We start from the raw sequence: 27,628 nt of genomic DNA, 5'->3' as shown, positions 1-27,628 counted from the left end.
ACCCTTGAAAGTCAAACCTTCCCTGGTCCCCAGGCAGGGCCACTGGCTGGGCTCAGCTGTCTCACTGCTGATGTTTTACACCCCGAGGGGGTCAGGACGCCTTTAAGGAGACGGGCCCGAGCGGGGCAGGCTGGGAGGGGGAGGTAGGATAGAGCTGATAAGGGATAAGCCAGAGGCTGGTCCGTGTTCCCAGCTTGGCAGGGCTGCTGCTCCGTCCCACCGCTGGACGTCCCTGGGCGGCTTCTCCCTGTGGGAAAGGGGAAGGTAAGGGGCTATGGAGACCTCCTGTGTCACCCCCATGCCCGGCTCAGCCTGCCCTTCAGCACATGAGGGGAAAGAGCTGTTTTCCTGCGGGGTGAGCATCTGTCGGGAGCTCAAGCCCAGACCACTGCGGAGCGGGGGTGCTGCCTGCCCGACCCTGCAGCCCCTGTCACCTACCCTGGCCAAGTGGGGGCTGCGGTGGGTGGCGCTCAGTGGGTGCGGTCGCCCCAGGGCTGCCAAAAACCTCATGAAGTGGAAAAGATGGGGGGTAGCTTGCTAAGCATCAGCAAAATCCCAGGTGAAACGCAGCAAGGACTCCTGTGAGTCTTGCCATCTGACCATCTGATTTGTTACTTAACCCAATCACCCGATATTCTTTTGAGTGAGGCCAAAAGAGTTTCTTTCCCTCTAAACTTGAGAGACTTTATTTCCTTTATTTATTTATTTATTTATTTATGTATTTAATTAATTTTTAATTTCCATCTTGTTCATCAGAAGTCTTGTTTGGGAGGTCCCAGACCCAAGCAGTACTGTGGTTCTCCAGACTATTAGGAATTCAGCCTGTGTGTCCAGAAGTTATTATGGTGAACCTGAAAGTGTACCAGGGGATGCAGAATGGGAAAGCACCTCTTTGAGTTAAGTGTAAAAAAACGGATGGTTTCTATGGCAGCACCTAGACATAGAAATGTAATTCCTAAAAAAGGTTGTCTTCCCTTTAAAAATGTGTTTATGATCCTTCTGTGTATTGTATTTTGGCATAAAAGCCTCTCTGCACGGTCAGAGCTGGAGAGGCAGCTCTATGGCTCCCGAGGGGGTTTATAGCCCTTCTCGGCATAAGAATAGCGACAAGAAGCCAAACTAGTGCCAGTGTGGCAGCAGCCGCACCCCAAGGGCTTGCACTTGCTTTCTTTCATGCCAGACATAAATCTTGTAACATATCACCATAATTACAAAGAGTGTTCCCAACATGGCCCTAATCTGGCTGGCTAATTTTAAGCCCAGCTTTCACCCTCCCTTGTAAGTGAGCACCTATAAGCAAAGACAGCTGGCCTTTCAGGCTTGAGCATCTCGCCATTGGGCCCCTCTTCCCTACCTGTGTGCCATCTGGATGCTCACCAAGACTCCACGTTATGGTAGAAGACCTGAGAGGACTGTAAATTCAACTTAGTTTTCTAGGTAAATGTGAAGACATTTAGGCTCTGTATGAAGAGTTTAGCTTAAAACCAAAATTTCCTAAGCACTCAAGCTGAAGAGTCAAGCTCTCAGCTCTCATGAGTTTGTTGTGCATTCTTGTTTTATTATTTCTTGTATCTTGAAGCCTGGCCTTGCAACCCTTGCCCTTACTCCACCAGAATGCAAAGGCAGGTCTTATATTTGCCTTTTTAGTGAAAATCTTTCTAATGATTTTATTGTCACAATGATACCTGGATTTCATGATGGTGAAAAAGTAATGCTATTATGCTCGGAAACTACTAGATTAGGGTTCACCTGTTATGGGGCATCCTTTGGTGCTCTGTAATGACTTTGCCATTGAGAGGTATATTACATTAAGTAATTAAGCACACACTGACTGTTTTTTAACACTGGATACATTAGTTATTACATAATGTTATTTCAACTGAAAGGACCAATCATCTGGGATAGTGAGCAGTTACATCTTTTCTTATTTCATTAAGAAAATATGTATGCAGCTGAAAGAAATGTAGTGCCTCTGTAAAACATATTTTAGTAAATGAAAGGGCATATGTGTCTCTGCAGTTAAAATGCAAGTGTCAAAATTAAACTTCAGATGAGCTCTGGGTCAGGTCCTGCAAGGAAAGAGAATGACAGATGTGGGAATCTGGAGACAGGTTAACTGTACACAACATTCAGCTTGCTGTAATGGAAGCTCTTGTCAATGCAGATGATACCGCGTATCAACATATGTACTGAAACAATGATTAAACATCATTTTACCACAGTGAAACTGAATTTGGGCTCATATCTCTATTATGATGACTATAATTACTCATTTACATACAGGTGTGTGCGGTGTAATTCAGTGTACTGTACTTCCCACAGATCCTCTGACCATAGCTTTGAAATGCAAGTCCTGTGAAACAGCTGGCATGGATATGATTCACATAAAATGTGCGTTCATGTCAGTGGGATCACACGCAAATTTTGGTGCTACCTTGTGCCTTGGGACAGGCATTTTGCTGACATTCTCCAGTTTAGCAACGCTCTGCCCCTGTCACCTCCGTGTCCTTAACTCCCTCCCAAATCTCTGATTTGCATTGCAGAGAAGGCAAGTTTGGGCAACAGCGCTGTTTGCTCTTTCCAGGGCGCCAGGCAGGCAGGGAGGGAGCCATGTGGTGGGGACAAGAGTGGGGACAGTGCATGGGACCTACCTTCTCACAGCATGGCTCAGGCTCTGCGTTTCCCCACAGGATTTTGGTTTTGCATTTCACTGATGGTCTGCAGTCTCCTTGGGGACTCAGCCAAATCTCCTTGGGGACTGGTGCAAGCTTCCTTTGCTTGCTTTTTACATAGGGCTGCTGGGCCTCAAATTTCTGTCTCATACTCTCCAGGTAGGAATTTCATGGTCTCTTCCCACTGAATTGTTTTAATGCTGTTTAACGTGCCAAGAGCTTTTAAGCTGTTCTCTCAAAAAGCCACCTTTTAGTTTTTATGATGTGTAAGAATTAGTTAAGAGCAGCTGCTAGGGGAAAGTCCATCCCCACCTCAGTTCCCATCGCTGCTGAGCTCCTCCAGCCTTTAAAGGTCCTGTTGCACATGCTTGTGCCAGCTCAGTTGGTAGACTGATTAAAACTCATTTGTCTTTTTCCCACACACATGGCATCAGAGATAATTTTAAAAACTTGTCCCCAAATGACTCTGGTGAAGCACGGAGAGGCCTTTCTGTGACAGATTGCCCCCTGAGATGCAGCTGCCCCTGGGTTACCCGTGAGGATGCTAGGGGGCATCAGAAACAGGGCAAATGCCGTTGTCTGTGAAGGTTTTCCCATTTTACAGCCACACCTGTGGGAGTGGGTTTTGGTGCCCAGGGCTTGGGGAGCTGGCAGGCACAGCAGCATCCCTATGTGCTGGGAAGGGGGATCGGTGCCCAAGGGGCACAGGCCATGAGTGGCAGCTGCTGCCCCAGCCACAGGGCAAGGGGACGTCCCAGCAGCCACCCCAGGTGGGGCCAAGAACCCCCCAGGGAGAGGGATACCTAGGGGCTGCAGGTGGCTGGAGGGATGTCTGGTTTGGTCCCTGGCTTACTCTCCCTGTGATGCTCTCATGGGGCAAGAAAAAGCGCATATCCTCCAGGCACTGGGGGACGTGGGTGGCAGGGGAAGAGACACAAGTTAGGGGGTGGCAGAGAGGGGCACAGCTCTGGGTGGTGCATGCAGAGCGGGTCAGGAAAGGCCTGGGGGTGGGAGCGAGCCTGGTCCTGCCGAAGGGGCTGTGCATCCGCAGGCGATGGTGGCACTCCCGGCATTGCTGGCGGGAGCACGGCTGAGCTCTGTCCCCAAGGGGCTCAGCTGCCAGCAGAGCCTCACAATGTGCTCCTCTCAAATAGAGGCAGGGAAAGAATCAGAACCAGGTCTTGGGTCCCCAAAATGGTGTGAGTGCTTGGACCTGCAGCTTTGCAGCCAGGACCCTCGACTTTGCAGCAGAAATCAAGGCATTGCTTTGCCTGGCAAGCAGTAAAGCCCTTGCTGCTTGCTCAGCACCCCCCGGGCTTGTCCTGCAAGCTGCTGTCAGCCTGGGGAGGACACTTCAGCTGAGCACTTGAGCATTCACCAGGGATGTCAACAGGCCGTCTGTTTCCCTCAGCCGAAGTAATCAGATAAACTCAGCGTGAAGGAATAAAAGTGAGCCAGGAGCAGGGCTAATGGTTACATGAAACTAAGCCAGTGTTTTCCAAGGAACAGGGAGCTTAGCAGGAGCGCCTTCCTCGGCGGCAAGCAGCTCAGGGCAGCTGCGCTCAGCCACACATTCAGGCTGGTCAATGGTGGAAAGGGGCTGCTTTCCCTAATCGTATTGCATCAGCAGGGAAAACAAGTTTGCACAGGAACAGGAGCATTAGCTGCCCCACTGGTAGCGCCGGGAGCTATGGGCACAGGGTTTGCTCTTGCAGTCTAGTGTTTGGGACAACACATGTCTGAGCAAATGTACAGTGTTAATTTCTGATCTTGGAAACCTCTGGGCTGCATATATGGTAAAGAGTCACCAGGGATTTTGCAGGGCTCTGCTGACACGTGGGGATCAGGGGGTGGCAATTTGTCCCTCCCAAGGTGAATCATACACACCAAATCCTGTAAGGGCTGTGACTTCATAAAGTTTTGTCTTTATTATATGTGGATTTGGCCTATGCAGCCCCAATTCCAATACCATATGGACAAAAAAACCCATCCTTTATATAGTAATTGTAGTACTGCAGTCCACTTGGATGAACAGAAATCCTAGTGGGATTTATTTTTTTTACCTGATGTAGGTTTTTACCTGGTTGTCTTACTATGGGGCCAAATCTTGCACCTTAAAGTCTAAGACAGGCTCCTTTGCTCTGATGAGCTAGTCGATACATTCAACTTCAGGATATATCCCGCCTTCAGCCTCTGATGCTGCAACATTGGTTCAGCAAACTTCTGGCAACCTTCTCATCCTTCTGACTTCTTGTACTGAATTCAGCCTTGTAATTAAACGGAGGTGTAATCTTGCAATGCTAAGATTTAAAACAAAGCCTTTGAAAATGGGTTTGAGAAACGACTCTTTGGACTGCTGAATGAGCAAGCGTGCCGGAGATGGAGGGTTGCAGCAAACGGCAGCGGGTGACGGCAGGCGGTTGTGCAGAGAGGGAATATTGATGGTGCTGGGGTGGCGGTGACACACAGCCGTCCCCTTTCTCTCGCCTCCCCTCCCCCTCCTTTTATTAAAAAGAAGAGAGAGTGGACCAAAGCTGATGGCATATTTACCTTCATGAGTTTTAAAAAAGTTAATTACTGCTTGGAGCAAGATGGTATGGCTGTCCTGAGCTGTCTTTTATTAGTAGTTGCCTTCATTAATTTCCCTCGCTGGATTTGCTGCTAATAGCTGCTTGGTCCTGGGCAGCACAAAGCAGCATCTGTGCCATTGAGCAGAAAAGCGGGAGTCAGGCAAAGGGAGGCGAGGAGGGGGGGGCTGACGCTGTTTGCAAATCAACCTCTATTAACGTGATGGCCTGTTCGGAAGGGACAGCAACCCCGGTAGCCAGCACGGCAGTTTGGGCTCCGCTGGGCTGTTACTGACCCCTCAGCCAAGGGAGGGATGAGAGGCAGCGGCTGCCACCCGGGGTTACCCTGCCCTTTGTTGGCCGGGCTGCACCCCTTGGAGTGGGAGGGGAAGGAGGGTGCCAGCCCTATACCCCGCCAGTGCTGCTGCCACCATACCGGCCAGCGGGTGCTCCGGTGCTGTGGCACACGGTGCTTCCAGACAAGGTGTTGAGCAGTATCTAGCCATAACTGAATTATTAATAACTTGGTATCTTTTAATGAAAGCTACAATCCATCTTTAAAATAGTTTACCAGATAAGATTTCTGATTAAATAATGGGATTAAGTTCTATTTGAGAAGAATGAACAAGGGTTTAATTTTTTGGTTTTTTTGGCTGGTCAGACCGGCATGTTACACTGGTATGAACTTCTCCAAATGAGCTGCCTCACTTCAAGCACCATCCGTGTGCCACGGACAATTTATGGTCTCCCCTGCTGTGGGGGAGCAGGATGCCGTGATGCCAGAGGGGTGATGGGACAATCTGTGCGACCAGCCCGCAAATCCACCCAACTGCCTGGTGCAAGCCTGGATTTTCGCTGGGACACAGAGTTGCTGTGGGCAAGCTGAGGGTGGCTGAAGGCACCATAGGCTCACACAAGCTGGGGCAGAGGGTGGCTGCAGGGACCGATAGCCCCATCTGCTCCCACTCTGCAGAGGTATCGAGGATGATTTCATCCAAGTGGAATAAAGGAGGGTGGTGCGTGCCATTCCCAGGAGAGGAGTGACAGTGGTAGGCTGCTGCCGTGGGGTCCTCAGGCTGCTGGTCTCCCTGCAGGGCTGGGCGAGTCACCTGGGTACTGGTACAGGGACTTCCCTCCAAGGCAGCAGGTGACAGTGACAGTTACTTTGCTGCAAATAGCCCTGTTCCAGTTATTTAAAGGCAGCAGCTCTTACAACAGTAAGTAAATAGTGTGCTCTTCTTGACACAGATGCAATGCCTTGAGACACACGTGTGTGGGAGTAGTGCTTGTTTTCCCTCCCCTTGGGGGCTCCCCCAGCCCAGACATCGGTGGGGACCCCCCATGGCTCTACATGAGAGCAGCCCCGTCCCTGCTACCAAGCTGTACCGGGGGAGTGGGAAAGAGATCGCTGAGGACGTGGGTGGTGCTGTGTTCAGTGTTAGCGTTGAATTTTGCTAAAGAGAAGAGATCTGGCAGTGCCAGGCTGCCTTTGTGAGCTCGCTTACACAAACTTTTCTCCTCAGTACCCGTGTAAGCTGTGAATAGCTTCCTGGTAAAGGACTGATGCCTAAATCCAGCAGCTGGGCTCTTGGGGCAGCTGACATGGGTTTTATAGCAGCAGGGACGTGCTGCCTCGCGTGCAGGGGCTGCCTCACAGCTGGAGGGGTCACTCGGCGCCCGCTCTTGCTGCCCTTAATTGCCCAGGCTGCTGCTGGCTCAGAGGGAGAGGGAAGGAGGCAAACCTGGCTCAGCCTCTGCATGGTTTTACAAGTGTTATTGTTGGGATGACTGAGGATCTCCCTCTTACACGGTACCTTTTGTAGGGGAAGTTCACCAAAGTGCTTCATAGTGACATTAGGTATTGGCAAAAGAGTGAGAAAATCATTCTGTTTGCAATTAACAGGCTTTGGCTGTATCAACTTGTTCCCTCTTGATATCAAATTTGCGAACTTTTATGCATAAGTGCATAACACACAGCAAACGAGACTTCTGTCTCTCACCTGAACACTTGCAGAAAGGTAAGTGGAAAAAACTTTCTTAACCAAGTATCTTCCCCCAAAGACTGGAAAGTTTGTCATCGCCTTGCCAAGAACCTGAAGTTTTTGTGCTGGACTTAGTGCAGCACTTACACTGAGTGTAAACTCAAGTCCTTGAGGTAGATGCTTTAGCCAACAGGAGGGAATGTTTCTTCAGACTTTATGTCCCTGTAGTTAATGATAATATTTCACTGTACCAGCACAACGTATTCTCACTCACTTAGTGGAGACAACAAGATGACTGGCTCTTAATGGTCATATTGAGCTCTTATGCCAGACTTTGGAGTGTGCTATAATTAATCAGCCCCCCAAAGCACCCTTGGTAGCAAGTTGCTTAATATAAACCACTGAATTTCTAAGGAAAAAAATAGAAAAGGGAAAAAAAGAATTCCCTAAGTCTTGGTTGGTTCAAATGACTTGCTCCTGAAATCAGAGGAAATAACAAAACAGTGGGTTATATCATTTTTGTTTGTGGTTTTTTTTTTTGGTTATTAGTTCTAAGATGAAACTTCCAGGCATATTAAATACTCTGTCATCAGTCTGAGTCAACTGTTTATTTCCCCTGCTATTTATACCACAAATACCAAGCAGTAAGTTTTGTGTGTTTTAAGCCATAGATGTGCTGCAGCTGCCCACACCTGTCTTGACCTAAAGCCTGGCCACACACCTGGGACTTTTTCATCAGTAGCTGCTAACTCTGTGGGAGTTACTCCAGGTTTATATTGCTCCAAGGCAACAAGGCTTCGCCCAGATGCGCCTCCTTTAAAACTTTTTCCAGCACAGCCAACTGGGCGCAAGGTCTGTGGTTTGGCTTAAGGGGAGATTCCACTGGGCAATATGGGGAGAAATCCCACTGGGAGCAACCACAGCGGCTGCAGCCTTCCCGACTGCTCTGTGCACACCGGCTCACGGAGCTTTGGGAAGCGACACTGTGGCTGGTGAGATTGCAGCCTGTTGTGACAATGTCAATGTGTGAGACCCCCCCTGAAGTCTGCTCACATCCCTCTGGGCTAGTGGCAGGGAGATTTGTGGCTAATGCATTCAGAGCTCAGACTGAGACTGAGCGTGATGGAGGTGACCAGACAAAAAGTGCTGGGCACATCAAGTCAACAAAAAAGAGGAAAACTCAGTAATGCATCATTATTACGACTAACTGCATTCTGCGAATGGAAAACTCAGGTATCAGGGATGGGAAAGGGACAGCTGTTCCAATGTTTGTATGCAAGTTCTTCAGTCAATGAGCTTATAGAGCACATAAATACAGGATTTCCAGTTTCCAAGCACTGAGTGAGAGCAGAGTGCTAAATGCATTTGTGAGGACTGACACCTCTGAATTTATGCCTGAGTCTGTAAAGAGTAAGACCAGTATAAGCTACGAGGTTAAATATGATGATGTCTGTTTTACCGAGGAACTGGACAAGCTGACACTTGATATTAACTTTTAACTGTGAGTAGCTGTAACTTTTGGCTGAGATGGTAAAATGTATTCTACAAGACAACAAAAGAAATGAGCTGCTAAATGCAAATACTACTATATTAGGAAGAACTCGGAATATTAACATTTCCCATATATCAATTTATTAAAAAGTCTATCCAAACACATAATTTTCTTCTTTCTTTGAACAAGAGGCATAAGCTGGGAAAGACGTTACTTTTCAGGGGTCTCAAAACTGCATGTGCTATTACAACAGCCGTTGCGGGGCGGCTGTTGACAGTGTATTAGGACACTTTGTTCTGCAGCGATTGTCAGGAAGGTTTTGTTTTGCTTTTAATTGTCTCTATAGAGGAGGGAAAGCCTCTGCCGAGAGGCTTTAACACAGTGTCTCTGCTGCCTTTTAATTCCTGAGATCTTGCTAACTAGCTTTGTTTCCTCCTTAGGGTCTAGCACACTCTTTTGCCGGAGCACGAAGCTATGTGTGCGCAGCATTTGTCACTTGGTTAAAGCCAGTATCGTTTTCCTACTGCTGCAGACAAGGCTGCCCTTTATTGGCTGCGGAACAAGATAACGGACTTAATCTTCCCAGTAACACGTGAGTTTTCATGTATCACTTTAATCTGCGAAACACTGGGGCTGGGTGTACCGTCACATGCCGATTTTACTTTTCTATGAGCGAGTGACTCCCGGGCTCAATGATGGATTGTTTGCTCTCTTTTAACAACAGTCAAGATGGTGAATGCCCTGGGGTGATAGACAGTGTGCAATGGGAACGGCAGCAAATCTGATGGCCCAGTTCAAGTTCACCTGACAAAGCTGAAGCAGTCTGCAAGCAGCATTTGAGAAAGGATTATTCACACTAGCATTATATTTTTGAATGCATTTTTCTTCCTGCGCAGCTGCCCAGCTCCCCAACACTGAAGGTTTATGCACCATAATAAAGAGATTTAATTTTTTTTCTCTTGCTTCTCCCTCTTTACACCTAGTTCTAATCGGTCGGTGCAGTGATAGGGCATCTTTCCAAACAACTCAGCACAAACATCGTGTAGAAAACAATAGCATTGATAAAAAGTGGGAACAAAAGCCTAAAAATCTCTGCTGGCTGCAGAAACAAAAGCGGACGGTTTTGTTAAAGCTGACTCTCTGTTGGGGACCCATCTTTTTGTGGAAGATTGATGCTGTGTTCCCTTTCTCATCATGAAAATCTCCCCAAAGAAACAATCCCAGCCTTTGCGCTCTGGGGCTGTGGAATGCCAGGGCTTTGGAGGAGAAGAGGAGAATTTGAAATTAAGGCAGCTTTTCACTGCTTATGTAGCAGGAAAGCTACTTGTCATCAACTGGATGAAAAACCCTGTAATACACGTGCGAGTGCACACACGTGTATACACATACATATATTCTGGAGGTGCTGGCATGGTCTTTGAAGAGTAGAATCTAGGCCTCATCACATTTTATTTTGGCTGGAGACCCAGGTTCCTGAGAAGCAACGTTTGCTCCAGTCCTGTGTATGTATTCCAGTTTTATGTGGCACTGTTAAGGGGAATACGTGTAACTGTTTATCAAACTTCCCCACAAGTATTTTTTCCACCTACCAGCTAAACTAATAATGCCGGGAAAGATGTGATGAAAGAATATAAGATCATGTGCTGGTTTGACTGAAAGCAGGTTAATTTTCTTCGTGCAGTTAGAAACCTTTCTTTTTTGTAGCTAGCATGGTCATTGTTGTTTGGATTTAATTTGAGAACAAGATGATAGCACCCTGGAACAGAGTTAATGTTTTTTAATTGTTGTTTGGGAGCCAAGGACTTTCAGAACTCTCTGCCCACAGGTGCGAGGCAGCTGGGAAGGAAGGCATAGACGGGGCAGATCTTGACTGACATCCAGAATAAGAATTTCCCATGCCATTAATGTCATGCTTCACATTTAAGGCAAGTTGGGATTTTCCAGCTAGAGGGACAGAGACCAAGATAGAGACCTATCCCGGTTCTGCTCCGTTTCAGTGGAATTCCATTCAGGAGTTCCTTTAGTTGGGCCTTGTTGCCATCCTGCTATTTTGGAGAGTCCTCTGGGTGTTTCTGCCTTTTCCCCTGGGATCAGCTGTTTGGGACCAGGGTGCTCGCTCTCTCTTCCTGGGACTGGCTGCTCAGTGTGGACAGAGTTTGTGAGGAATGGCATTGAGTATCTTTTATTTTATATTCTATTTTCCATTTTTTATATATTACTAGTAGTAGCGGTATTAATATATTAGTATTGTTATTTTATTAAACTGTGTTTATCTCAATCCAGGAGTTTCTCCCTTCCCTTTCGATTCTCTCCCCTACTTGTAGGTAGGGGGTAGGAAATGAGCGAGCGGCTATCGTGGGTTTGAATTCCTAGCTCAGGTTAAACTGGGACAGATCACTTGCCTTCCCCCGTGGAACAGAAATTTAGCTGCCACATGTATATGCAGATATACGCTCTCTGCTTTAAATCAAAATACGAAATGCATCCCTAACAGAGGCTGAAACAAGCAGCCTCCTGTAAGCCCATGAAGGTTAATCACCCATGGGAAATTAAGGTTGAAGCCCATCCATCCTGGCCAGGTAAACCATTAAAGCCTGACCACAGTAGGCATAAAATGGACAGTTGAATTTTTTAGGACTAGAGTGCAATAGTGAGCATATTTGATTTGAAGTGCTCCTTTCACCAGAATCTGAATTTGGGTAATATTGCCAATAGCTTTTGATTTTTTTAGTTCAACTAGACACTCTGGTTGGCTTAATTCAGCATTGAGTCTGTGCAGCACTTTGTGTGAGGAGCTCCCATGCCCTCTTTTTTTATGGCTCTTTTCTTTACGGTACATGTACATATTATCTGGCCATGCCAGAAGGTTTGACTCTTTCTAGCTAACCAGCCTGTGTGGAGGAAAAAATGTGTTCTCAATGGGAAAAGACCAGCCTAGCTCTACATTTCATACCTTCCAGTTATCCACGTGGTGGCTGGAGTATAAGGAGGTCACATGCATGAAGTACAAGATTTATTAAAAAAAAACCAAAACAAAATCATAAGACAACAGAACAACAACAACAAAAAAAACCACACAAAAGATTGTTTCATAAGAAGTAAAAAGCTGCAGCTGCCCCTAACTCAAGCCCACACTACGGAAGTGTGTGGTCGGCATACATGACACAGGCTGCTCAGCCCTGGTGTTAAAAATCAGGCTCTCTGAGTATGCTCTATGACAACCACAAATAATAGCAAAAATACTGCTGAAATGTTGGAGTTACAGGACTAACTAAGTTGCAGCTGTTTGTATATGTGATAGTAAAGTGTGGTCTAAGCACGGGCATCGTGTAGGTATGAACTTAGTCCTTGGCTGTAAGGATGGAGTGGAGATGGAGTGGGTTATTGGTATGGGCAGTGTGTAAATATATCACTTAAATATTATTGGACATCTGTTTTACTTTCATAAATGTGTTTTCTGCATTATGCCAGAAAAGCATGAGACTGGAAGCTCTGCAGGCTGTGCCTCAACCAGCACTGAGGCACAACCCAACAGACACGTCTTCCTTGCTACTGGAAGCAAATTGCAAGTCCCCTTACTGGGGACTCAGTCAAGAAAGGTGCCTCTCTTTCCTGAACACCTTCTATCTCGCAGCTTTGTGAGCCTGGATTGCAGAGCCTTGAAGGGAGAAGTGCTTTGCCTGTCCGGATAGAATGAAAACTGTCACTGAGGCTGCTTATTCTGTATCAGTCCTTGTGCTTATCAGATGCTGGACTGCCCCCAGAACCACTCCTTTGTACAAGTGGCTACGTTCATGTCCAGTGAGATTACTTGTGGGAATTAGTTATAGAACTGGTCACCAAATCTATGGCATTCAGTCTCATTACAAGCAAAAGAGATGTGCTGGCCTAAGTGGGAACTATTCTTGGGAAAGTCTTCTGAGAGTTTGTTAAATGTAGCAGTCCTAAATTATTTATGTAAAGCATCTCTTGGTTCAAGTAAAAGATCTTTTCCTTGCAGAACAACTCAGTTTTCTTGGCTGTTAACAGTTAAAACCATATTTCCATTTGTTTAGATGTTATATGCTCACATATACACATACACTTCTGAAAGAAATTTTTTTATTTTTTGAGCAAACCAGAACATTATCATTTGTTCCCTGAAGCATTAATACAAGTTTTTGAGAATTTTACAGCTGGTTGAAATACAACTCTCTGCTTCTGTCTCATTCCATCTCATTTCAAAGAGCAGATGGTGCACATTGCCTTTACTGAGTCTGCTGATGGATTAGAAGTCTATACAGTCTTGTAGTACAGCTCGAGCTGAATTTTTGAGGCTGTTTTCTTACTCTTCCTATGTTCTTCTGTTAGTTTTTACAGAGGGTTATCACAACATGATGTTCAGAAGATGGTAATGTGGTATTACCAGCCTGGATACAAAGACCAGAACTTGCCAAACTCATGCAGGTAAGGACTGGCCTGGCTCACACAGGTATCATCACAGTGGCTCTGTTCTCACAAAGACAGTATGTTGCTAAGTGTGTGTAGGATAAAATACTGTCCAGCTTATGCGTCATTTCTTGTTTGACTGTCTTGTGTGAGTCTACATTGGCAGCTCTATTGAGGGTCTTGTTAAAGAAAGGCAGCGACAGATTTCATTGCACTCCACATGTTGATCACTGAAGAAGTAATAAATTCCTTTCTTCCCAAAGTTGGAGCGTGAAACATCTTTGCTATTAAGAGAATGAATCTGGGGGTCTGTGAGGTAGATGAGGCCTTTCCCATTACCTGTCACCCAACCTGTGGAAGAAAGGATGCATCCTTGTATCAAACATCACAGCATTTATATTATCGTACTCAGGACTGTCTGCTTGGCACAGCCCATGTCTGTTAACGTCACTTCAGTAATTCCCAGTTTGCACCTATGTCAGCAAAAGCAGAACCCTAAGAGGTACAAAATGAATATTTAATGAAATTAATATCCCAAAGATACCTGTGAGCTAAAGGCTGAGTCTGAAAGGTTTTATCCTTGACTCTCAATCGAGGAGGTCAATTCTCCTTTAGCTGAATAGGGGACCCTTTTTTAGGTTTGCCAATTTTAGGAAGGAGGAAGTGTGACAAAACTCGCTGCTTCTTTCAGTGGTTCTCTTTTAGATGGTTCTACAGGACACATCCTTGCAGACTGGCTTTAGTCTAATTGGATGCAGACCACTCCATGGCATGAAGCTGTGGCACACCTGGGAGTGTGGCTTATGTGCTCTTGCTGTGATGTAGTGGTAAGCAAGAGCACTGCTCAAGTCAAAAACATACCTGCACATACCTCCCTCGCTTTATGTCATTTAGAGACAGTATGTCCTTTATATAGCACATTCTGTAACTTGAGAGAATACGCAATAAATGAAGATCGCTGTAATACAAACCTTGCAGATCAACAACAACGTCTGTTCCATTGGAGAACTCATAGGAGAAATGGCCGTAGGCCAGACCATACTCTGTGGCTTTGTACTCATTCTTTACTACCTTTGTGTTATTGGACAGCTTCACAAATTCCCCAAGGATGTAGGGCTCCACACTCACACATCCTTTTATAGTTCTGTCTTCCAGTATCTGAAAAGAGAGTTTTAAAGACAGTAATGCAAGCAGAGATGTGAAAACAAGGATGCTAAAGCTCTTCTAACTGAAGTCTCGCTTTTTCCTCGTAGAGCTTTCCATCTATAAGATCGATAGAAAGTTTCCATATTAACCTTCTGCTGACTCAAGACACAGGCTGTTTAAATAAGGAGCTCACATCTAACTAAAACAAAAGGTTGTACAAGATCCAACACAAAGTCAGCCTGACAAGCCAAACTCTGTAAGCAACGAATTCTAGAAATGTGTAGTTTGTCTAGAAAAAGGAAACTTATTTCAGCAGACTATGTCTAAAGAATAAGCTAGAAAGTTGAAAAAGATTTGGGTAAACCTGAACCCAGTCTTTCTGCAGTGTGTAAATACTCAATGGAAGATTTTGGCATTTTTTTAGTCACTTCTATGTTCAGAGACTTGGAGATACTGATGCCAGGCTCTCATTAGGCCTTATTAGCAAGTGGCATAGAGCGAGATGTAGTGTTAGAATGGCTAACAGAAATAGTAATATGCATAGCATGCTATCATATACGTACTCATAATGAAACATTGAATGCAACTCTGTACTATGGAGGGTAGCTCTCTGGATTTGACACACAACTCAAATAGAAAGTTGAGCGTAAGAATATAGAAGACATCCTTTACTTTCCTGCTGAGCTTTAACCTCTATGCCAGATGCAGCTCCTGCCTCTCATGATAAGGTTGGGTGCTGGCACTGCGGGGCTGTCTGCCTTGTGGCTTTGAATGCTGCCCTCGTAACCATCTCATAGAGGAAAGAGAGCAGAAGAGCGAGCTGTTACCTGAAACACGCAAGACCACTATGATCCATGCATTAAGCCTTGAGGGCATGTCTAATGCAGCCTTTCCAGCCTCCACGTGTTTGGAAGTGAGCGAACAAAGCAAGCATCTCCCATGATCAAAAGTGCATGTTGCTTTAGTTGAGTTGTAGGTATTTTAGCAGCTGTTTTTTGTTGTTTAACTAGACTAACCACAAAGTGCTTTTTCTCTTGAAATGTCTAGCTTCTGGTTCCTTGTTTTTTCACCCTGCTCAAGAGAAAGTAATTCTTGTGACTGCTGTCTCTCCCTCCCAGGCTCTCTCAGATAACGCTCCACATCCCACCAGCTCTCAGCCGCTTGGTTTGTGTGTCTTTCAGCAGGCCATCTCTGAGGTTGGACCATTGGGATGGAGGGACAGAAATGCTCCTCAGTGAGAGACGACTGATGGATCTGTGGCCCTGCTGAAGCTCACAGCCCTGCCAATTCCACTAGCCTTTCTTAATCTGTCCACGTATACTCAGCTGCATGGAGTGCACAGGTATTTCCTTCTTGTGACAGAGTACATCCCATGCAGAGATGTGGTGAAGAGATACCAGTCGTGCTGCCAGGGACAAGCTGGAAAGAAGCCGAATGTAGGGCACTGTATCAGTGGTGAGGCTGTGAATGAATGAGGAATGAACAAGGAAAGACAGACCTGTATCTTGAGGTGACACTGAACAAAGCTCGGCTTCCCTAGCTGAGAGACCAGAGGTTATAAGGAGGTAATATTGCTGCTCATTTCTATTTCAGAGAAATAGTGAGAAAAATGAGAAGCGTAAACTGCTTTATTTTAGGTCAGAAAATAACAAAAAGTTTCCAGTCATCAGGAGAGCAGTTCTAGAATGATTTCTTATTGGAAACAATGGAGGTTAAAATACAAACCACAACACGGCCACTTTTAAGATCTGTCTTAATGAGTGTAAAAAGGGATTATGCAGTGTCGTTGCCTGTGATATCAGGGCACAAGACCAAATCAGTTACAGAGAGGTCCTTTCCAGTCCTGTGTTTCTGAAATCTAGCATGCAGATAAGGCCTCAAAGTTGTCCTGCAGCAAATTAACTTGTCTGCAAGAACCTCACTTACTGGGTTCTAGTGAAGTTCAGACGTTTTTGTGGTGCTCAGAAGGGGTCACTTTGTTGTTCACGTTTCATAACTACCCCTGAAAATAGATGTTCACGTACTATTAGAATGATATAAAGGGCTGGGTGATTCCTGGGCTTCACTGACAAGTGAATTTCTGGCTTCTAACAGGACACAGCATCTTTTCTGCCAGTTTACCCATGAACTCATAGCTCTACTGTAGGTTTTTCTTATCCTGAAATAAGCGAATGCACCTACCAGGTAAGATCACATGAATTATACTGTGTCATCTAGAGGTGGTCTAAAACTCCTAATATTTTACAAAACAAAATTTACTTAAGACCCTCTTCCCATCAATTCATTTGTGTTGTTTAGAAGATAGTTCTTACCAGGAGTACTGCAGATGGGATATAAAAGATTTGGGTAGGGACCTTTTGCTCATACAGTCTTTTGTTGAATTCTGTCACATAGTACTGGGCAGTCATTTGCCGTTCCACATCACTGAAATGATGAAGAAGCCCCTTTTCTTGTTTATATTCTTTCCCGACATACCTAAACAACACAGTGATACAGAAACATCACTACAAAGCAGAGCTTGGCTTTTCAGAAGCAAAGTCAGCTGTTGGTGGTATGTTTAAAATGGCAGTGGGTTTTTGAATTTTATAGCTCTTAGAGGCATAAAATATTGTACTGATCAATCAAATCCTATGATGGGGATGGTTTCATAACACCAGAATGTTTAAAGTCAGCTCTTCTTGACTTTGTATGGAAATCCTATTTAGAGGTACCTAAAATACTATTCTTAACCCATAAGACTTCTTAAGCTGCTTCTAGTAACAATGCAAAACCTGCAACTAGCAGTTATCAGAGCTCTTCTGGTGCAGAGGCCTTTATCAAGCAAATAAGTGATTTTAATCCTGTGTCCAGAGAAGATGTATCCATTGCATAAACCCACAGCTAAAATTAAAGAAAAGCAACTTAAACACCTTTTTGCCTATAGGTGTTGAGATATTTACATATATATATCTGTATATCTTGCTATGTGTATATATATCTATATAGCTGTATTACTAATTCTCTAATGCAAAGCTAGAGGTCAAGTTAAATGGAAGCAACATTTAAGAAGATCTCATGAGATTATTCCAGCACAGACAAAAGCGAAGTGAGGCCTAAGAGCTGTCATGAGCAAAGAGGCACTAACATGGCAGTTAGAAAAGAACAGTGAAGTAGATTTTTCTTCACAGAAATTCAACAGTAGAGACTTATATGGGGTGATGGGAAGAATTAGCATAGTAGAGATTGCTAAAGTGCTCAAGAGATTTGGGAAAGTCATAAAACATTCTTGCTACAGGAAACCACTCGAAATCTAACCAAATGTAAACTAGGTTGAAACAGAATAGAAAAGAATCAATCTTCTCCCACTGTAACTATGATTTCTGTAGCTGTCCAAGTAAAAACTTGTACTATCTCCTGTACTTGCTAAAAGCTACTGTCCAACAAGGCACTGGACTAGCTGAATCATAGGTATAAGACAAACCTTACCAGACAGTTTCCATTCATATTTACATAGAAGTAGCACTGATAAACATTTTGTTTCAGAAATTGGTTTGGTCAATACCTTCCCAGGCTTTCTTCTTGGTGCAGGAAGTGTATCCAAAATGCACTTCTCTGTTTGCCTTCCTTTGCCACATTTAGGTAGTCTCCAATGAATACAGCCGTTTCTTGGCCTGTCCACAGGCCTGATTTCTTTGAGTACTTTAAAAGAAGAGCTGCTACAAAAAGAAAACACCATAGGTAGAAGGGATAGTTCCACAGGACTGCTCTAAGCCTGTGCTGAGGACATGCAGCCTCCTCTGAAAGCAAAGTATTGGGTTATAAAATATATAGTAAGAGATATCTAGATGCAGAGTTGGATATTTTACATCAATGACAAAAAGTGGGGCTTGAGACTTGCAAGATAGGATGAGCCCTAAGTGGGTTGTACTTACTGAGTTCAATGAGGCATCCTATAGCGGTGCTGCTCCTAGCTTCTGTGTTTCTTAGTATATTGATCAAGTGTCTGTATATTAAGGTATGGTAAATAAATAGGGCCACTATTTATGATTAATTTAATAATACTTATCTCACATGTGGTTTTCGGGGATGAAATGTGGAATCTAAATGGGCAACAAAACCAGAGACTCAAGTAATGGTGCAGAAAGAACTTGATGAACTGGCACAAGGGGGTTCAAGCAGCCTGAGTTACCTCTAGTATGAAGGGACTGAAGCAGGAGGGACTGAGTGGGCATGAAGACGGAGCCCATTTCCATGAGGCTGTGACTGATGTGCAAAGGGGAAAGAATGAATAGGAGAAAATAGTTCAAGGGAACTATGCTATTACTAGATTCTACTAGTATGTAGTTAGTTAGTTACTAGTATGCTATAACTAAAATTCTTGTACAGAAACTCATAAACCAACAGAAAATAAAGTCTTAATAAATGATGACTAAAACATTGTTAGAAAGCATGAGTCAAGACTGTTCTCTGTAGGAGCACATGTTGTTGTGTGAAAATGCCAATCACTGTATGGAAACTTACAGTATGCTTTACGAAGCTGATTAGACTTAAAAATTCCAGTAGGCATCAGTCTCTGGACAAGCCAATTATGTTCTACCCCTGCCAGAAGCTGCATGTAATCATCGTCCCTCAGAAATCGAGCATCAAGGACTTCTTCCTTTGTTCTCCCAGGTGTGAAGAGAAAACCACTTCCCCTTGTGTTCAGAAATGCACCTTCAGGGGAATTCTTGGGCATTTGTGCTGGTTTGTGCCATGAACTCAGAGATGAACTGGACTGTCTCTTGCTGCTCACCATGTCCTGAGACTTTTCTTCATTTTCCTCAGTAGTGGCACATTCAAAGTGTTTGGTTATGGATATCTTTCCCCTCAAGGACAAAGCTGTTCGTGCACTGGGAGTTGGCTGATGCTCCGGAACCGATGCCGCAGGATAACTGTTTACTAAGTCTCCAATTCTGACAAAATCATATTCAGTGTCATCTTCATCTCTTGTTTCTGCTTGAGGATCTACGTGGGGCACTTTGACTGTTCTGTTTCCCACCACGGCAGATTTCCTCAGCCACTCACACACAGAGGAGTCGCTGGCCGTTTTTGGAAAGATGCTCCTCGACAGCACCGCAGCAGCACCGCCCTCCCTGCCGCTGTCCAGGGTGCTGCAGCCCGGGCCCACGGGCGGGGCTCCGGCCACCGCCTCCAGCTCCGCCCAGGACGAGCCGGACTCCTCCTCCTCCTCTTCCTCCTCCTCCTCCTCCTCCGACCTGGTAGGAACAGACAAAGACGTGGAGAGGGATGGAACGGCGTTATTATCTACGTCTGCGTTATCCACCTTCCCAGCTTTCTTTTCTGAAGAGCTCCTTCCATGGTGTCTTCTCTCACGCAGCTTTTCTCCACCCAGAGAAGCCTTCTCCACCAGCTTCCCAGCTAGGGGTGTATCTACCTCTTGGGAAGGTGGAGGAGATCCCAAATTGCTATTTGAAGGCTCTGGAGGACAAGCATGGCAGACTCTGCGAGGCAATGAACGCAAGTATGCAGCTTGACCATTTTCATCAGATTCCATTGTGCAACACTGCTCCCTTGCTGAGCCCTTTTCCTGCTGAGACCCTTTGCTGCTATTATAGTCCAGTTCCTCCCAGCTGGAGGAGTAACTTGATTTTGACAGCTTGCACCAAGAGTTCTGTGAAGTAGTTGTTTGACTCCTGTTTTGCCACCTGCTGAAACTGTTTTCATCATTTGTTTCTATGTCTAGTGGTTCAGTCTCTTCATTAAAGGAAATTTTCATCACATCAGAACCAATGTGTTTATTTCTTGTTTGGCCACTGAGTCCCTTCAAGTTACTTCCTGCTGTTGGTGAATTAGGCATTTTGGCAGGACCTTTCCTCCGGTTCACTGTTTCTTCAGTGTTATACAGAGTGTCTATGTTTTTGGTTTCTGTTTTTAAGGTTGTGATACAAGCTCCCACTTGGTTTTCTCCCAGTGTGGTTTTATGAACCCTGCAAGTGTTTTCAAACACTTCACACACTGACAGATGATGCTGAGAATGCTTGGCCAGGATTTTCTCAAAGCTGGCTTCCCCTTGCAGGATTGATTTTTCTACTGTGCTCTTATAACTGTCTGGAATGTAAGACCTGGCATCAGAATTAGGGAAGTTTTCCACTTGCAGGCGCTTCTTAACAGATGTTATCAGAGCCATGATCTCTTTGGCAAGCATTCCTTTCTCTTCCTCTTCTGTACACGAAGTGCTGTACGTATGCAGCTTCCCCAAGGCTTCTCTACATAGTTGACCCACTTCATGGAGTTTCTCACTCTCCCCATAGAGCCATCGATGCACGGTTGTGAGGCAGAAAGCAGCTTTAATAAAACTATGGAGCTCCTGCTTGCTGGTGACAGAACTGTTATCATTCTTGGTGAGAAGGCCAATCTCAAAGGATTCTTTGGCTTCAGACAAGTAGAACTTTCTTCTTTCTGGAGGACAGTCCTTGGAATGACTATAGGATAGCAAACACACCCCACGGATGTTCTGGGAGAGGACAAAAGAGGAATCAAGGAATTAAAAACTTGGACCTCTGTCAGAGATAAATAAAGGCAGGAAAAAATATGTTTCTTTCCCTTATACAATCTGAAGCGAATGGCTGCTCCTAACTCCCTGCTGCTCTGCTTCCTGGAGGAAATAAGCTTTTTTTAAATTTTAAATTTATTTTTTAATTTATTTTTTTTCCCTCAGAAATATAGCTGTAGTTATAGGAGAAGCAGGACTCCTAGATAGGTTTGAAAGCCCATCCTTACTCTGTGGACAGATGCTGCTTTCTGCCCATCTTCTTAGCTTCTGATGGGAGTTCAGAGTAACATATAGCAGCACACCCACAACACAGACACAACCCCCTCTATGATGCAATGATTGAAAGCTGGATTAGAGCCAAATTTAATAGCCTGAACTCTTCCCTTATAAAAATAACATTTCAGAATGAGGACTAACACTTACCACGGCCGTGAGCACAAAAAGCGGGGTGTACTGGCTGTAGGCGGCCGCCAGCTTGCAGGCCTCAGCAGCTGCTAATAAGCGATGACTGAACTCTTGGAGAAGGCCCTGGTGAAGCAAAAAAAGTGAGAGGGGAACCCTTATCTGGTCTACCTGGTAAGCAACCCTGCTAGATTGAAGCAAGGCAGCTTGGGATTCGTTTATTGTCTTTTGTAGATTCCCTGAGGCCTCTGAGACCTTTGAGTCCTGATAGAGCACGATGTCATATCTTAAACAACAGCCATGTCCATTTCTGCATGAGCTTTTTTGATTACGTTTACCATAGATGTGTCACTTTTTCACCCTATACATATTCTAGATATAACACAGACTCACATACACTCTGTAAATATTCTCAATGTTTTCTTTTTCCTGAAGCAAGAAATTCTTCCAACTAGGTGCTAATTAACTTTTTCAATGGGACTTTCTTCAGCCCTCTCAGCACAAGAGAGGAACTACGGGAAGAACAAAGCACGGGTGTATTTGTAACAATGACATACAGTCCATCTGAAGAACCTACACACACAAATACCAAACCAAGTCTTACCAGGTCAATCTCAGCATTGGTTTTAAAACGTACATAATCCTTCTCATTCATGGAAGCAAAGATGTCTGCCATAATACCCAAAGAAGTAGCAATTCCCTGAAAGAGAAATGGAACATTATAATATTGGTTTTCTCCTTGTATTTGAATTTTACTGCTCACAATAAAGTAGGTTCTATGTATAACATACTAGAAAAGCAAATAAGAAAAAACAAACAAACACAAAACCAACCAAACAACAACCAAAAAAAAACCCCAACCAAACAAGATTCAAAGAGGAGCACTGCTAAGAAAATCAGAAATGTCATCTTGGCAGGGTTCTATTAATTTCAACTTGCAGAAAGTGCAGCCTGGTGGATCCATATGAGTTTCCATGAGTGACAGCTATCCTGAGTACCACTAGCTCTAGGTTTCAACTTAAATGGCATTGGAAAACTTAGCATTGCATTTTCCAAGGTGCTGTTTGTGACAATGGAAGTGTAGTCTTGTGATGTCACTAAATCTGCAATAAGTCCTTGGCTAATCATATCTGAAAAAAGACTCAATCTGTTTTATGATTGTTTTTCAGAGAAGACCATAGGAAGCCAAAAAATATGTTTAAGAACTGGCCAGTTGATCCCAGTCTTTCTGAAAAATACAGGGTATAGATGTCTAGACAGATGATAGAAGTAATAAATGCTCATCACACATAGCCTAAGAAAACACACTTTTTAAACATCCTTCCCTAGGTTATTGAACTGTTTGAAAAAGAAATAAACAGAGCTGGACAAAAGTCAAGAGTTCTTGAGTTTAGAATTGGGGTTTTTTTTGGTAATTTGTAATTGGTTTTATAGAACCAATTAAAAATAAGACATGAATGTAACACATAGATCTATGAACTTGCTAGTTGTCTCTCTGTCTCTGGAAGACTTTATTTGTGCTAGCTATGGGCCTGCTCAGCGAAACAGTTAAGAGTGTCAGGAAGCATCTGTGCGCTTTCTGCAAAATTCACTACACATCTTTGGTCCCATAGAAATGTTTTGTGATTGAGGTCAAGCCTTAAGGTATGGCAGAGAAGAGGTGATGAGGTCTGTTTTTGTGGTGTATCCTATGCTGGGATACAATTACAAAACTTCTTAAAGCATCACCCTAGGACTTGCAAGACTTAGGTTCACATTCCTGTTTAGCTACGGACACATGGTGTGACTGTTGCTTCATCTACAGTGAGAAGATCAGTGTGGTCAAGCCTCACAAAGCTATTAAAGACAGATATAGCAGCTGTTGCAAGGTGTTCAGATGCTGCAGTGCCAGGGAACACCCCTTACTCACAACAGATAGTGTAGTGCAGCTTGTGAACACCCCAGCAATACACATTCTTGGTTACTGGGAAAGAAATCTAATCTTTAGTCAGGAAAGGAAAGAAGGGAAGGAAAGGGAAAGAGAGGAAGGGAAAGGAAAAAAAAGGAAAGGAAAAAAAAGGAAAGGAAAAAAAAAGGAAAGGAAAAAAAGAAGGGAAAGGAAAAGGAAAATCTATGACTGCATTCTGGGATTAGTTTCTCCTTTAGCCTGTCAGAAGCTCCTGTGACATATTAGGTGATGGTTCACTTCAGATGATTCTGCTTAATGAAAACTATTACTTCCATTACCTTGCAGGAAAAACGGTGTCTGTAAGTCCGTGTATGCATGCGGAAACAATGTGCAATACCGACTTGGGCTAGAATATTTGTCCTGCATGTTAACCTTGTCTGAGGTGCATAATTGAAACTTCATTGCTAAAAGACTTTTCTGAAGTAAACAAAGGCTAATCTGGACTGATTATTAGATTGGCAAGGATATCCAGAGTGAAAAGGAAATCCTACCTTTTTATCTGGTTGAGGTAGCTTGAAATATCCCACAACAGAAGCCCAAATCAACTCTGCTGCTTCATACCACATCCCTGAAATAATTCAGAAAAATAGTCACTAAGGAGATTACTGCTACAGATGGTTTTCAGTAACTTATTTTATACCTTCTTGAGTTAGGAGCCCTGAAAACAGTATAAAACCATACTACAGCATTTTTTGCTTTGACAACGCCAAACATTTATCGGTTTCCTTTAGTTTTTGGCTGTGCATAAACAGATATTTATGCTCATGAAAGACCTCAGCTCAACAGTCATGGAAGGTGAAAGCTGATGCCAAAAATCTTAAAATGAAGGCTGTTGGCCTCAGATACCAGGCCCTGAATACACAGGTCCATCACGCTGAAAATGAGTGATTTTCTTATCCTGAGAGAGGAATTGCTGGAATGTACCTCTGATAAGCTACCGCATGCCTTTGGGAACAGCAAATTTGGGAAGAGCATTAGCAAACACAGAGTAGCACAGGGCAGAAGGGAACAATGTTCCAGAATGCTTCTTGACTGCTGCTAAGATTAATAATATAATGCTTATTTCTAAAGTGCGTTTGCTTGGCACATGGCTCTAGGTCCTTGCTGCAAACAGATGTGTATACAACTCATCTTCTATGGCTGTGTTATAGGCATCAGGCAGATGTTCTACACATGCTAAAATGCTGGCATATGACAAATGTACTATTTGAAAGCTTGACTGCAAAGAAAAAAATAGGGGAAAACATCGAGCAGGAAAAACAAAACCACCTTACCAAGCTTTTGCAGAATCTGTCCTCTGATTTGTAAGCAGACTGACTGAACGAGAACCCTATCGCTTTCCTTAGCATATCGCCAGGTACCTGCAGAAAGAGTTGGAAAACTCAGTATAGAATGAAAAATGCTGCTGTCATTTTAACCCTCTGAGGGTAACCCAAATCTCAGTAAATTGCCAGGTTTCTCTCCACTGAATTCAGCTGGTTTGAGTCAGGACTTACAGCCAGAAAGATGACAAAGCCACAGTGCATTAAGGAATATACGTAGACAGGTAGATGAGCATTTAGCTTCAGTGACAGCAATACAGAGCTTAGAAACAACATAAAAAGTAAAAGGTACCTCTCTTCTGTGAAGTAACAAAAAGTCATTGTATAGAAGCATCGTACAGAGTTACATTAAAAATCAGTCAAAAGGATGAATATGGCATATCTTTGCTGTCATCAGTATATACAGCAGAGCAAAACACTTTTAATCACTGACAAAGCATGTTCTTTTCAGATACTGGTATCTCATGAAGACTAAAACAAAAGTTTTCATGTTAACACAGCATGATTAGATACATGAATGAAGTCTTTCATTATCAAATCTGTATTGAATTTGAGAAACAAAGAATAAATAAAATAATTAAGCTTTCCTGAGTATTACGAACATTTCACTGCAATTCTCAGCATGAAGTATCTAACAGCTCCTCAATGTTAAACAAGCAAGTATGATCATTGAATATTATGAAAATATCTTAAAAGAAAAGCATAATTCCAAGAGAGATGAAATGCAGTGTTTTGCGTTGCCACTGCTACTACAACAGTGATAGCTGGTATTTTGTTTAAAGGCCTCTTGTGTGGGGGCCCTTCTTGCATGAGAGTCTCAGTTTCACACAAAAAATAAACCAACAAAAACCAGAACAGGCTTCTTACATTTTTCTAAGTTTTATGGTAGTAAAGAAACCTGAATGTATTAATTAAATAAGCCTGAAGGCTAAGAAAATGGATAACAGACATATAATTCTAAAATATATTGTCTCAAAATCATAACTAAATAATTATTATGGATGTCTGTCAAAGTTAGTGCTTTATTGCCACTAGAAAAACTACACATCCCTCCAGATCTGAAACAAACCGCATAACCAGCAGTATAATCATTTGACAGACAGGGGAAAAAAATGTTAAAAAAATGTTAAGATTTCTACAAACTTCATCATGCATTAAGGAATGTTCATATTTTTACTGTTTTGCACATCTATCCAGCAATAGAAGGAAGTGCTGTAACATCCATAACTTGCTCTCTTTCTTTCTTAACCCCAAAAGATACTAAATAATTGCACCGCAGTCTGTTACAGGTCTAGAAGAAATCTTCATTTAGATCATAGGATCAGTGTGAATTTGGAGGATAAGCATTACTCTAACAAACTGAATTTTTGAGGGGGAGGAGTTGTCTTTGTTTTCTAGATCAGTCAATTACTTGGCATTGGTCTACATTTTAAGATTCTCTGGGCAGACAAATTACTAGGAAAGCTGTCAATCCAGAATATTGGAGAAGATATACAAGCACGAGTTATGGAAGTTTCAAAACAGAGTTGCAGTTTCCACATTTTAGCAAAGAATGGTAAAGAAAATAAAAATGTGATGTAAGGAGTCATGACAGAGGTCAGACTGGCTGTATTTGAAGATTGTGTGACTGTTAAAATGAGTACCAAAAAGTCCCACCAAAATAAGAACTAGGAAATTGGAAGAGATATATATTATATAGATACATGTATACACACGTACCCGTCGCTCCATTGTCATTAATAAGGCTGCTTAGGATATATTCAGCTTTTAAAAGTTTACCTGATTAAAAAAAAAAAAAAGAAATTAATATAAGAATGTATAATATGGCATGAAGTGAACAAAACCACTCATCAGTGAAAGCCTCTTCAAATTGTATTCTTCCTCCCAGCACCGTCATTGTGTCCACACTTGGACTAAACTTTGCAATTAACTGCGCACTGCAGATGCTGCCTGAGGCTCAGGAACCTCTTTGACACAGGCTATTTCACAGGTACAAAAGATATTGCAAAAAATGATGATGAGACAACTGTTTCTAGCTAGACACTTGCTTCAGAAAACCTCACAGAGAAGCTGTGTGATATTTAACCTGTTACATCCCAGTATCACCTGCACGTAGGTTTGTTGTTGCCAATAGTCATAAATGTACAGGCGCTACATTCTGTAATATGCGGTTGCACAGTAAGATGAAATTATGTGTACATCTGCTTTACTTAACACACTATACGTTCCTGAAAAGTGCTTAATCTTAAAACGTGAGAGTCAGGCTCTGGTATTTCTGTTGAATTTCTCTGTGTGCCATCTATGGTCTATACTGCAGCTTCGGTAAAGCCATCACGAGGAGCAAACAACAGATACCTCTCTGCGCATTGGCTTTAGAGTAAATCCAGGGGTTAAAACACGAGCCCCATGGTGTAGGCAGATGGCTCCAGGCACTCATTTCTCACTCTGCTCCTTCCCATGTGTTGAGCTGCTGCAGGATTCAGAGCATGGGAGGTGGCAACAAGACTGTGGCAGGCACTGAGCTTCTGACACCCCACCGGTTGCAGATCCTGCCCTTCTCTTGCAGAAGAAAAGTCTCCTACCCTGCTTCCCTCAGCAGCAGAGCTGCCTGTTTCTGTCCCACAGGTTTTCTAAATGGAAACGTATTTTAATCTCACTGGGGAGTTGACCACGAGAGGAAGCTCTGCAGATGAACCTCAAAGCCAGCTGACCTGACGTCCCACCACAAAAAGAACAGCCACAGGCCATGCTGCCTCCCTGTCACTCTCTATCTAGCTTTTAAGAACCACCCTAAGCATAGAATATATAGCCAAAACCACAGCATAGAAAGGATGCAACGTGCAACACACGGTGGAGATTCTGCATTTCAGCCACCTGTCACACAGCTCAGAGGTTTTGTCGCATGGCCTGAGCTGGCTTGATGGGCTGCAGGAGATGCCTTAAGGTCTAATTTGATCAGCTTAATTCATGTCAAACCTTGCTTTTGTCTCAGTTGTCCATCAGAATTCAAGAAGGCTGCTCCAGTCAGTGAAGCAGTGCAAGTGTTGGCTGAACTAGCCCATCAATTGGAGTGTGCCGGTGTAGAATGCCAATGGGAACATTAGAAGTCTACAGCCATAAATAAAAATGGATATGCA

The 27,628-nt window shown here is 43.7% G+C and overlaps 1 protein-coding gene across 1 annotated transcript in view; it reads right to left on the bottom strand.

Moving 5' to 3' along the window:
- Nucleotides 1-13,295: 13,295 nt before the first annotated feature.
- ALPK1 (alpha kinase 1) overlaps nucleotides 13,296-27,628 on the bottom strand; it is a gene marked incomplete at both ends in the record, with an annotated part of 32,062 nt that continues 17,729 nt past the window's right edge. The window contains 10 exons of the mRNA XM_080343350.1: nucleotides 13,296-13,492; nucleotides 14,113-14,299; nucleotides 16,600-16,762; nucleotides 17,829-17,982; nucleotides 18,788-20,780; nucleotides 21,243-21,347; nucleotides 21,826-21,921; nucleotides 23,661-23,737; nucleotides 24,444-24,530; nucleotides 26,211-26,270. Coding sequence (XP_080199476.1) covers nucleotides 13,296-13,492; nucleotides 14,113-14,299; nucleotides 16,600-16,762; nucleotides 17,829-17,982; nucleotides 18,788-20,780; nucleotides 21,243-21,347; nucleotides 21,826-21,921; nucleotides 23,661-23,737; nucleotides 24,444-24,530; nucleotides 26,211-26,270 — 3,119 coding nt within the window. The remainder of the gene's footprint in view (nucleotides 13,493-14,112; nucleotides 14,300-16,599; nucleotides 16,763-17,828; nucleotides 17,983-18,787; nucleotides 20,781-21,242; nucleotides 21,348-21,825; nucleotides 21,922-23,660; nucleotides 23,738-24,443; nucleotides 24,531-26,210; nucleotides 26,271-27,628) is intronic.

Source organism: Nesoenas mayeri (assembly GCF_963082525.1).
Source record: "Nesoenas mayeri genome assembly, chromosome: 4".
NCBI classification, from domain to species: domain Eukaryota; kingdom Metazoa; phylum Chordata; class Aves; order Columbiformes; family Columbidae; genus Nesoenas; species Nesoenas mayeri.
The sequence above is the reverse complement of the archived record's forward strand: the minus strand, read 5'-3'. Positions and strand labels throughout refer to the sequence as shown.